The following is a 12,997-nucleotide window of genomic DNA, read 5'->3' on the forward strand; positions in this document are numbered from 1 at the left end:
TTTACTTTCTATCTTTATGGATTTGCCTATTCAGGACATTTCAGATGAATGCAGTTATGCAATATATGGCCTTTCGTGTCTGGCTTCTTTGACTTAGTATAATGAATGAAAACATATGTTCTCAAGGTTCATCTCAAAGTAGCATGTATTAGTACATTGATTCCTTTTTATGGATGAGTAATATCCCATTGTATGGATATTCCATTTATTGGCTGTCAGTTCACCAGTTGATGGACATTTGAGGTATTTCTACCATTTTGGCTAGTATGAATAATGCTACTGTGAGCACTCATGTACAAGTTTCTAGGTAAATATAGGTTTCAATTCTTTAGGTATATAGTAGTACCTAGAAATAGAATTGCTGGGTCATATGGTAACTCTGTTTAACTTTTTTTTTTATAAGAGCAAGTTTATTTAATTTGTATTTATTGATTTTTAGAGAGAGAGAGGAAAGCATGGAGGGAGAGAAACATCAATTTGTTGTTCCACTTACTTATGCATTTATTGGTTGATTCTTATATGTGCTCTGACTGGGGGTTGAACCCCCAACCTTGGCATATCAGGACGATGCTCTAACCAAATGAGCTACGCTACTTGGCTGGGGCAAGAGAAAGTTATTTAGAAAGTTACAGAGGCAAAAGAAGTAAGGTGCAGGATAAATTGGCTCAGAAAACAAATTATAGAAGCAAAAGCTCTCTTTGGAGCTTAGGAGAAAGAGAGGCAAGGAAAATATCCCTGTGGGGAGGGGGTGGGGAAAGGTGCAGGCATGTTTCTTAGAGAGAGCTGCTGTGTTTAAATTTTTGAGGAACTGCCAATTCTTTCCCCAAAATGGCTGCACTATTTTATAACTCAAGTGACTTTTTGAGTTTCTCCTTTGTGCTTTAATTATGCCTTTATAAATTTTCTGCTTTTAGATATCTTGATTTCAGACTTACAAACTGAATATTTTCTGAAAGAAAATGCTTTTGTAATATCAGGTTTACCAAAATTAGTCAAAAGTATCTATCTCTACTTTATTATAACCCTATTTTTAATATATGGTATCTGTTCTAAAATATAGTGTAATAAATAAAACTAACTTATTATTATGTCAACAGAGTGGGAGGCTAAGCAAAGAGCTGGATTTAGTAAGTCACCATGTGAGGACAAAACTTGATGAACTGAAAAGGCAAGAAGTGGGAAGGTTAAGAATGCTAATTAAAGCTAAACTGGATTCCCTTCACGGTAAGAGCTACATAAAAGGTAGAAAAATGTCAATATCTGGTTGTTGAGGTCAAATTACATTAAGTAGCATATGACATATTTTCTAGTAAAAATTTGATGTTAGATTTATTTGGTTTTTCTTAATTTTTAAAATTTAATTATTTGAATAGTTAATATATTCACATCATTAAAAAATGATTGGCTTAAAATAATTATATCAATAAAAAGGGAGAATGAAAAGTAATGAATTAAGCCACTGATTTAAATGAGGAAAAATAACATCAAAGTAAACCAAAAGAAAAGAGAGAGAAAATCTAGCTGGAACAATTTTCATAGATGAAATAGAAAAATTGTCAGAGAGCTAGCTTCACAAAAAACACCAGCCCGGCCGGTGTCAACGGGAATTTTATCAAACCATTGAAGGGCAGATGGTGAATGCTCTTTAAACTGTTCTAGAACATAGAAAAAGAAGGAGCACATCCACACTCTTATTATGTATGATGTCAAAACCAAAATTATTGTTGTCAAAAGGATTCTAGCCCTAGCTAGTTTGGCTCAGTGAATAGAGTGTTGGCATGCCGACTGAAGGGTCCCAGGTTTGATTCTGGTCAAGGGCATATGCCCGGGTTGCAGGCTCAATCCACAGTAGGGGCCGTGCAGGAGGCAGCCAATCAATGATTCTCTCTCATCACTGTTGTTTCTATCTCTCCCTCTCCCTTCCTCTTTGAAATCAATAAAAATATATTAAAATATATATATATCCTCCAGTAAGGATTAACAAACAAACAAAAGATTTGTCAAATGCCCTTTCTGTATGTATGTCAAATGCAACACATTTGGCAAAATTTAACATCTCTTCTTAAGTTGATAGTAATCAATAGCTACTTCTGTAGCATGATCAGATATATTCAACTCAGCTACATCATACTTAATGGAGAAACACAAGTACGTATCATAAGTAAAATCAGGAGCAAGACAATTGATGCTCACCCTTACCACTATTAATTAAAATTTTTTTGGAGGTACTAGCCAAAACAATTATACAAATGAAAAAAAATTGAGGTGAATTAATTGGAAAGGAGGTGATAAAACCATCTCTATTTGTAGATGACGTGTTTGGAAAACCCAAAGTAATTGGCTGAAAACTTAGTATAAACTTCAGGAAAACTCATCAAGGTAAACTTAAACAGAAATCAGTATATTTCACATGTACAAATAATAGCCAGTTACAAGATATAATGGAAGAAAAGACTCCATTTGTAATACCACAAAAATAAAATACCAGGAATAATCCAATTAAGAAATGTACAAGATGTAAAGACAAAAAATTTAAAATACTCCTAAAAAACACAAAGATTTGAAAAAAGTCAGAAGACATAACATCTTTTTGATACAAAAACTCAACATGATAAACATGTCAATTCTCCATAGGTTAATTTATAAATTTAACATAATCCAAATAAAAATATGTACTTTTCCCCCCTGGTACTAGCCAAGTTAATTTAAAAGTTCATATGAAAAAGGAAACAAGCAAGGAAAGCCACATACCTCTGAAAAAGAAGAATGAAGAGGACTAGATATATTAGATGTTAAAATATATCACTATGCCTCAGTCATTAGAACTGTATGTTGGGTTTTTGTTTGTTTGTTTGTTTGTTAATCCTCATCTGAGGATATTTTTCCATTGATTTTTAGGGAGAATGGAAGAGAGAGGGAAAGATCAATGTGAGATTTCAATTGGTTGCCTCCTGCATGAGCCCTGACCAGGGCCTGGGCCGGGGAGGACCCTGCAACCCAGGTAAATGCCCTTGACTGGAATCGAGCTTGGGACCCTTTGGTCCACAGGCCAAAGCTCTATCCACTGAACCAAACCAGCTTAAAACTGTATGTTTTTGACATATAAGTAGGCTGACCAGTGGAATCAGACTAGAAATTCCAGAAGTAAAATTAAATACACATAGAACTTAGTTTGAATTAAAGGTGATATCTAATTTTTAGTGGGATAAAGCTAGATTAAAAAAAAGTTAAGTGTCAGGACAATTGGGTATCCGTTTGGAAAAAGGTACAGTTAGTTCTGTATCCTGTATATAAGTTCAAATAAAGATGTAAGTGTAGAAAATAAAATAATAAAAGCATCAGGTGACAACATAGGTGGATTCCTTTATTAATTTAGAATAGCCTTTCTAATAATGAATGAAAATCAAGGGGCCAGATTTAGCAGGTGGGAGACCCTTTAAGCTGGCCCCTGTGTCCTTGTGACTTGCCCCCTAGGTTGGTTATTTGGGTGATGCATTGTCATTAATAGAATCTGAACATTTACTCTTTGTGGAATAATAGTTTTTAATCTTCAGATGGCATAAGAACCACCTGGGGAGCTAGTTAAAAGTGCAGATAACTGGAGCTCAACTCCAGATATTCAGATTTTGGCGATGAGTAATCTGCATTTTAAACATGCATCTCTGGTCAATGGACTATATTGGACAAATGTTCTTGTAGGGCATTAAACTCCCTGCTGGTGAATAGACTTAGAAAACAAGTACCAAATACTCATTATCCTGAAATTAAGAATATCAATGAGAGGTAAACTGAGCTCATACCGTACTCTTTCAGGTCACCAGGCACACAAGGTAATTTCATCCTTGAAACCAGCCTAAGGTGTTTTGAGATTTCTTTCTCTTTAGACAACCTAAAGTTGTCTAATTGAAATTTCTAATTGAAATTTCTGATAATTTGAAGAAGGGTTTCAAGGATCTTAATTTGGGGGATCTTAATTTTTAAAGTAGGTAATACATTCACATGGTTTAAACTCAGAAAGACTAAGAAGGTATAGCAAAAAGCTCCCTGATATTTTTGTAAGTTGCCAGTTCCCACTTCCCCTAACACAATCCTTCCCAAGTTTCTTTATTCTTATATAAGCAAACGTAAAAAAAAGTTCTTATTTTTCCTCTCTTTGTATATATACACTAGCATACAATACACATTTCCTTTTGCCTTGTGTTTTTCCTTTAACAGTATATTTTGGAGGTCTTCCTGTATTAATACATAGAGACCATCTTCATTTTTTAAAAACAGCTGCATAGATTTCCATTACATGGAGAAACCATAATTTATTTAGCCAGGCCCCTGTTGATAGACATTTGTGTGTGTTTTTTCTAGTGAGCACTCTTGTACATATATTGCTGTGTACCTGTGTAAGATTACTTGTAGGATAAGTTCCCCACAGTAAAATCATTAAACCGAAAGACATATGTATTTGTAATTTCGATAGATATTGCCTCCCCCACAAAGGTTGTATTAGTACACATTCCCACCAGCAATAATTTCTCACAGCCTTGCTAATAGTATGCATCTTCAAACTTTAGGAGTTTTGCCATTCTGTTACATGGTATTTTAGTAAAGTTTTAATATATATTTCTCTTATTTTGAATGAGGTTAAGTGTCTTTTCATATATTTCACTGGTCATATCTTTTAGGACTAAATTTTGTAACACATCTTTTCTTTATAAGCAAAACTCCTAGAACAGTGCCATACTAATAATTCAGTAAAAGTTTGGTTGAACTAAATTTAGCAGTTTCTTCCTTTCTTGCATGACATACTATCCCAAGGCTTATCTTGTATTTACCCTGTGCAGCCCAGGAATCAGGCATTTTTGTGAGCATTTCTGTTTGTTTTTTAGTCTGAAATTATATTACAAACCAAGGGCTGACACTAGCTGTGCTCATTGCTTCTGGAATATATATTCTTCTTGGCACTTTCATCAGATAGAGTTAGGAAATACATGCATGTCTATACACATATACAAGTATGCACATTTGTAAACATATACATATATATACACACATGCACATATATATGAAAAATACATGTACATGTACATATTTTAGAAATGATAAGGTCACACTGATAGTACTAATTCCCATCCATTTCCACAGGTTTCTTGCCTTACATCACTCCATATTTGTATATTCCTTTTTCCTAAGTGGAAACCCTGACTTCTAACATAGTTACCTATTTTGTTCAATTCTGTAATACAATACAGCCAAGAATCACTTCACCCATTCAACTATAATATACTACTGTAGCTTACTTTAAAAAAATTGTTTACAAAGAAAGACAATTGATGTTTCTTTAAAAATATCAGTCATTATTCAAATTAATTTACCTGAATTAGACTTTATTTAAAAGATTCATTGGAGAACATACAAAGACTCTTTCATATAAATTTTAGAGCAGTTCTTTTTAGAAATTCTAATTAGGCTTTGATGAGGGCAGTGTATTAGAATGTATCTAATGAAAAGTAGGGAATTTCATAGTTTTATGGTAATAAAGAGTTTTTGCTATTAATTACACTGATGGTCAACTAGTCTTTCTAGAAATAACATTAAAATGTACACATTAGCCGAAACCGGTTTGGCTCAGTGGATGGAGCGTCGGCCTGCGGACTGAGGGGTCCCGGGTTCGGTTCTGGTCAAGGGCATGTACCTGGGTTGCGGGCACATCCCCAGTAGGGAGTGTGCGGGAGGCGGCTGATCAATGTTTCTCTCTCATCGATGTTTCCAACTCTCTATCTTTCTCCCTTCCTCTCTGTAAAAAATCAATAAAATATATTTTAAAAAAAATGTACACATTAAATCTGTTCCATTCTGGATTCAAGGAATTATCTTTGCCCAGAATAATAAATTATGCAGTATTTTAAAAGAAAATATGAACCCTTAATCTAAAACTTTGAATTTTGTTAAAAAATCCACCAGGAATAAATATGAGTGCTTATTCTTATATATTACTTATATTAATGTTTTTAGCTTCTAGTAATTTATCACTTACAGTTTTCTCATTTTTTTTTTTCAGATACAGGCATAGACTACCATACTCTTCTAAAACAATTTGATCACCTAAACCACATGAATCCTGACAAGTTTGAATCTACAGATTTAGATATGCTAATCAAAGCAGTAAGAATAATTCCAAAAAATAATGTCTTTATTGTGCCTCTGAGGTTTTGTAAGTAAATGTATATAATGTTACATATATGTAATTTGGCAAGTAAATTCAATGAAGTTAAAGTATAACTTTTATATATTACTCTCTAGAACCATGGTCGGCAAACTGCAGCTCGCGAGCCACACGCGGCTCTTTGGCCCCTTGAGTATGGCTCTTCCACAAAATACCACATGCGGGTGCATGTACAGTGCGATTAAAACTTTGTGGCCCATGCGCAGAAGTCGGTTTTTGGCCTGGGCCAGTCTATTTTGAAGAAGTACTGTTGATATTTGGCTCTGTTGACTAATGAGTTTGCCGACCACTGCTCTAGAAATCTTTAAAGGGAAATGGTTTAACCTTATTAGTATCCTATATAATAAAAGGGTAATATGCAAATTGACCCTAATAGCAGAACGACTGGGAATTACTGGTCACTATGACACACACTGACCACCAAGGGGCAGATGCTCAATGCAGGAAATGTCCCCTGGTGTTCAATGTGCTCCCACAGGGGAGCTCTGCTCAGCCCAGGTTTGATTCCGACCAAGGGCATGTATCTTGGTTGCAGGTACTACCCCAGTAGGGGGTGTGCAGGAGGCAGCTAAATCGATGTTTCTCTCTCATTGATGTTTCTAACTCTCTATCCCTCTCCCTTCCTCTCTGTAAAAAAATCAATAAAATATATTTAAAATAAAAAAGGCTAAGGGACCATTACAACTGGTCGACCAGTTGCTATGACGCACACTGACCACCAGGGGCCAGACGCTCAATGTAGGAGCTGCCCCCTGGTGGTCAGTGTGCTCCCACAGCCAACCTCCCGTGGTCCCTCCCTTGGGCTGGCTGGCTCTGATCGGCCCGATTGCAGGTGAGGCCAAGGAACCCCACCTGTGCATGAATTCATGTATCAGACCTCTAGTAGATAATAATTTGTACATACAGGTTTGTAATTCCTTACCGACAATTGTAGAATCAAAAAACAAAACAAAACAAATACCTGTAAAAATTGAAACCTGACTTGAATTATAGTAGGGCTATTTATATTTTTTATTTAGTCTACTTAGTGTGAGTACCCATAGATTTTGCTAAAGACGTACTATTCTGTTTGATTGTAGACTCTGCAGGGATGTTTCAGAATGTGGCACATGTGCCATATTCCCTTTCTAAAAAATCTAGAAAATTCTTAATTTTTTTCTTCCAACTATTGAGATACAATTGACATATAACACTGTTTAAGTATACAGTATAATGACTTGACATTGTAAAGTTACCAAACTAAGTTTAGTTAACATCCATCACTTCATATAGTTATAAAAAAATGTTTTTTTTCTTGTGATGAGAGCTTTTAGGATTTACTCTCTTAGCAACTTTCAAATATACCATGCAACACTGTTAACTATAGTCATCATATTGTACATTATGTCCCAGGACTTATTCACCTTATAACTAGAAGTTTGTACCCTTTGATCACCTTCACCCCATTCTCCTACCCCTCTGCCTCTGGTAACCATAAATCTGATTTCTTTTCCTATGAAATTAGTTATAAGGGAGATCATACAATATTTGTCTTCGTCTGACTTATTTCAGTTATCATAAGGCCCTCAAGGTCCATCCATGTTGTCAGAAATGGCAGGATTTCCTTCTTTTTTATGGCCAAAATGACATTTAGCCTAATACCTTTTAGTGTACCTGTTGGCCATTTGAATATCTTCTTTGGAAAAATGTCTATTCAGGTCCTTTGCCTATTTTTAAATTGGATTATTTGTGTGTGTGTTTTGCTATTGAGTTTAAGAATTCTTTATGTATTTTGTATATTAACCCCTGGTCAGATACATGATTTGTAAATATCTTCTCCCATTCCATATGTTGTCTTTTCATTTTGTTGACTGTTACCTTTGCTGTGCAGAAGCTTTTTAGTTTGATGTCTTCCCTCTTGTTTCCTATTTTGTTGCTTGTGTTTTAGGTGTCATATTTAAGAAATCATTAACAAGACCCATGTCAAGAAGCTTTCCTCTGTTTTCTTCCAGGAGTTTTATAATTTCAGGTCTTACATTTAAGTCTGTAACCCACTTAGAGTTACTTTTTGTGAGTGTTGTAAGGGATTTAGTTTCATTCTCTTGCATGTGAATATCCAATTTTCCCAGCACAGTTTATTGAAGAGACAGTCATTTTCCATTGAGTGTTCTTGACTCCCTTGTCAAATATTAGTTGATAGAATATTCTGGAACTCATCTGGGCTCAAGGATTTTAGATAAGAATTTGCATTCCTCTCAGATTGTACTGTACCAAGTTACCAAACTAAATGTTCTTGCCTGGATGTTATGAGATTGAGTTAAGTGTTTAGAAACGAATCTAGTTTTCTACTGTACAGATTTGATCCAGTCCCTTTTATTCTTCTTTTTCAAATCAATATATATATATATTACTTACTTATGAGAAACTTATGAAACTTTTAGTTTCTTTGAATGCCTGCACTTCTGTTAAAAAAAAAGAAAAATGGACTGAAATAATGGTAGAATTTAAGAAGAGGAGTTTTGTATTTTTTTGGCCCTTGTATACTGTCTTCTATTAGAAAATATGCTATATGCAAGAATGGCTTTGTTTATACTTTTCAAACACACCTTTTTATTTAAATATTACATTATAGGCTACAAGTGATCTGGAAAACTATGATAAGACTCGACATGAAGAATTTAAAAAGTATGAAATGTTGAAGGAACATGAAAGGAGAGAATACTTAAAAACACTGAATGAAGAAAAGAGAAAAGAAGAAGAATCTAAATTTGAAGAAATGAAGAAAAAACATGAAAATCATCCCAAAGTTAATCACCCAGTAAGGATTATGACTTTATGAAACCATAATTAGATGAAAATACTTCCTTGAACCAGATAGTAGATTTTTATCATGTTATTGGTACTTAAATATTAATTCTTAATCCTGCAAAGTTCCTCATATTTATATATATTTTTTGCATATATACACATAGATTAGATTTTGTTTTGAGTGTTTTTTTAAAAAGTGTATTGGGGTGACATTGGTCTACATGAACGTATAAGTTTCAGGTGTGGGTTTCTATGTTACTGAATCTGTATGTTGTACCATGTGCTCACCACCCCAGTGTTTTTTTTAACTTGATTCGCAGGGAAGCAAAGATCAGCTAAAAGAGGTTTGGGAAGAGGCTGATGGATTGGATCCCAATGACTTTGACCCCAAGACATTTTTCAAATTGCACGGTAACATATTTGATACAAATATTAATATTTATATCTGCTGTTTGAAAAATTATAGTTGCTTTACTCTTAATATTTCTGCCAAGGTCTACTATTGAGTTCTTTTGAGAGTAAATGTGTAGAGTCTTTCTCTAGTGTAATATAATAGTCTTTATTGCTGATATGCTGTATAAAATATTTTGAGCCAGTAGCTGTGTCTTTATATCTGCTTTTACTGGTAAATCACTATATGACCTATTATAAGATTCTTTGTAAAATGAAGGTATTTCTGCGACTAGGTATGTTATATCTAACAAGTTTTATGCGATCATATTAAAATTTACTTTCCCTCATAGCATATTGCTTTATATTTTTGGGGAAAAAATTGATATATTTCCCTAAAACCTATGATGAATTATCAATAAATGAATTTTTATCCGTTGGACACATCTGAGGCTTCATAAAAAAAGAAGAAACCTTTTTGGGAGCATATTGGTATTTCATATCAGTACTGCTTTGCAAACCATTTGTAAATAGTTGTATTTAAATTATTTATTTTCTAAGGCATTAAAATCAATTTTTTGCATTGGGACCTTTAGATGTCAATAATGATGGCTTCCTTGATGAACAAGAATTAGAAGCCCTATTTACTAAAGAGGTAAATGAGATCATTAAGTATTTGGTTATTTTGCTCTTTCTTTTTCCCTTTATTATCTTTCTTTTATGTTGGTTTTAAATTTTTCTTTGTAGTTGGAGAAAGTATATGACCCCAAAAATGAAGAGGATGATATGGTAGAAATGGAGGAAGAAAGGCTTAGGATGAGGGAACATGTAATGAATGAGGTATGTTTTAAAAGTTTAAGATATGTTACAGTACTTCTATGGATTATTCAAGTTGTTGCAATAAATCTTATCACAAAATGGAAGACAAATACACAGAATAGGTATTTAATTGGACTTTGATTTTTTTTTTGGATATGACCTTTATTGAGCTTATCCACCAGAGTGGAAATAATGTCTGAACAAAACCAAATGTTTGTTACTATAACTTCTGCATCACAATTAAAATCCAAACAGTTTTTTAAAAACAGTCAACTCAATCAATACCCACTACTTCAGAATCAATAGCTTCTTTGAAGCCAAAGTAACACTTAAATATGGTTATGACTTGAATGCAGAAATTTGGTTGGTGGGAAAACTAATTAAACTTCCAACTTGCTCAAATAGAATTACAAAAAGGCAAAATTGTGTTTTTCACAGAGATACAGTCCACTGGAATCACCAACACTGGACAGCTGTTAGAGTATCTAGAGTCCTGAGATAATAAGAAATCCAGGCATCCTTTAGACAGTCATCTGTTGTCCTTCCTTCCCAATCAGAGATTGGTGGATGTGTGGAGTAACACCACCACCAGCAATTGTAGCCTTGATGAGAGAATCCAATTCTTCATCTCCACGAATAGCAAGTTGCAAATGACGAGGGGTAATACGCTTTACCTTTAAGTCTTCTGATGCATTGCCTGCCAATTCAAGTACCTCTGCGGTGAGGTACTCCAGAATGGCTGCGCTGTACACAGCAGCGGTCGCGCCTACACGTCCGTGGCTGGTCTCCTAGATTTCAGGTGTCGATGAATACGGCCCACCGGAAACTGCTAGCCAGCTCTCTGCGAGCGGAAAATCGCCTTTGTCTTGGCCTTTCCGGAGTCTTTCCCAGTCTTACGGCCAGCCATGTCGATTTCTGCTGAAGCTCAAGCGAGCAGGGCAGAGAAAGGAGGAGCCAGACACCCTGCAAGATCCCAGCCCGGACTCCCTTGCATCCCGATTCAAGCTGCTGGACTTTGATGTTTGATCCAGTATATTCAATAGAGTCCCTTACTGTGAATAAAATTATTTTGTAACTCATTTAAAATATTTTAAAAGATTAAGATGCCGCTGCATATCAGCTATAAAACATCTTTTTGGAAGTAAAAAAAATAATCTAGTCCAATATTTGGTATTTTAAATGGCTATTTTAGTTTTTGCTAAGAAAATCCAAAAACCCAATACCCAAGTGGTTGATAACAGCACATATTTATTTCTTGTTCACATTACTAAGCTGAAAACTCTAGTTGAGACTTCATAAGCAGGGTAACTAAAGCCCATTGTTTTGCTTCAGTGATGATTTTCACCTGGTATTGATGAACTGGGATTTCGGTTGACTGTTGACATCCCAGGTATCAAATAAATTTCTTTGGTTATTGCTTTTGTAACTGAATTTGCCATAGTTTACAAGAGCCATTGGAAGATTTGGAGGTTGTAACCTTTCGTGTTGATATATTAGGTTGTTTGTTTTTTAAAAATAATTGTTGAGAGCATTTTAACTTAAACTCCTTTACTCTTGGCTGAACAATTCTCTTACTGGAAAGATTATTTTTCTTGGCTAAATATTTGGTTTCAAGGGATTATACATAGTGTGGTGAGTCTAACCTGTTAGATCAGCAACTTAAACTTGGTGATTTTGGGGGTATCAGGGATATAGATATTTCACTGCATTTCCAAATTTGAATAATATAGAAGAGAAAAATATCTAAATTTTCTGATTTTGATATAATGTTTAGTGTTCTGTTTTGTTTTTCCCCTCTCAGAGTTTAATGGATGTTAGGCTAGCTCTAACTGCTGTATGTTTATGTAGTAGCATTTATTCGAAGACAGTTTCTAGTGTCTAAGTAATATGAGAAAGAGTTATTTGATTTTACTACATTTTCCTTTAATCAGGTTGATTCTAACAAAGACCGATTGGTGACTCTAGAAGAGTTTTTGAAAGCTACAGAAAAAAAGGAATTCTTGGAGCCTGATAGCTGGGAGGTAATAGACCCTATTTGAAATGGGATGTATGATTCAAGAAATTCCACATCCGCCTATTCTACTTTTAACTTTTATTCCCCGTTATGTTTGCATGTACAGTCTTACCATTTTGGTTTTTCATATAAAATATCACTTTTATATAATGAACTTGATTTCTTAGAAAGCTTATGGTAATTGATCTCTTGTTTGTAATCACATTGCATATTATAATTAGAAGTCTTTTAAAAAGTATAAAATAATGATCATTCTTGAAAATGAGAAATATAAATACATTTAAAGGATAAATTAGAAGTTACCTATAATTCTACCACCTAGAGGTAGACACTAAACTTATGTATTGTGTTATGCCAATTTAGAAATAGTTTATATATTTAGTATATGCATCTATATCATAGAGTGTATAGTGTATGATCCCATTTTTAATTTATATATGCACATAAATTCATAGCCCTCTCTATATATACTTAAAATGGCTTTACACTGTATAGATGACTGTGAGTTTGTGAAATTCTGTTTTTTTTAAATTATCAACATTTCTTGAACATGTTCCAACGTTATTGCTCAAACACATGATTTAAGAAATGACTCCTTAGCATGCAGTTGGGTGGTTGCAGCATCATTTATATAACCATTCCTCCGGATTTAGACATTCTGGATGCATCCCGCTTTTTTTTTTTACTATAATAAATAACACCATTATAACTATCCATTTGTTCATACATTTGTGGCATCTGTGATTTCCCTGAGATTAATTCCTAGGAAT

The 12,997-nt window shown here is 34.2% G+C and overlaps 1 protein-coding gene and 1 pseudogene across 2 annotated transcripts in view; one reads left to right on the top strand and one right to left on the bottom strand.

Annotated features, from left to right (window-relative positions):
* Window positions 1-12,267, top strand: part of NUCB2 (nucleobindin 2) — a 26,652-nt gene extending 14,385 nt beyond the window's left edge. For both annotated transcript variants that reach the window (XM_006753150.2, XM_006753151.2), the window contains exons 5-11: window positions 1,098-1,224; window positions 6,053-6,156; window positions 8,829-9,014; window positions 9,325-9,415; window positions 9,991-10,049; window positions 10,142-10,234; window positions 12,145-12,267. In XM_006753150.2, coding sequence (XP_006753213.1) covers window positions 1,098-1,224; window positions 6,053-6,156; window positions 8,829-9,014; window positions 9,325-9,415; window positions 9,991-10,049; window positions 10,142-10,234; window positions 12,145-12,252 — 768 coding nt within the window. In that variant the 3' untranslated portion in view covers window positions 12,253-12,267. The remainder of the gene's footprint in view (window positions 1-1,097; window positions 1,225-6,052; window positions 6,157-8,828; window positions 9,015-9,324; window positions 9,416-9,990; window positions 10,050-10,141; window positions 10,235-12,144) is intronic.
* LOC102766111 lies at window positions 10,362-11,217 on the bottom strand (annotated as a pseudogene).
* Window positions 12,268-12,997: the final 730 nt, after the last annotated feature.

This window comes from Myotis davidii, unplaced genomic scaffold (assembly GCF_000327345.1).
Source record: "Myotis davidii unplaced genomic scaffold, ASM32734v1 scaffold1891, whole genome shotgun sequence".
Classification (NCBI taxonomy): Eukaryota; Metazoa; Chordata; class Mammalia; order Chiroptera; family Vespertilionidae; genus Myotis; species Myotis davidii.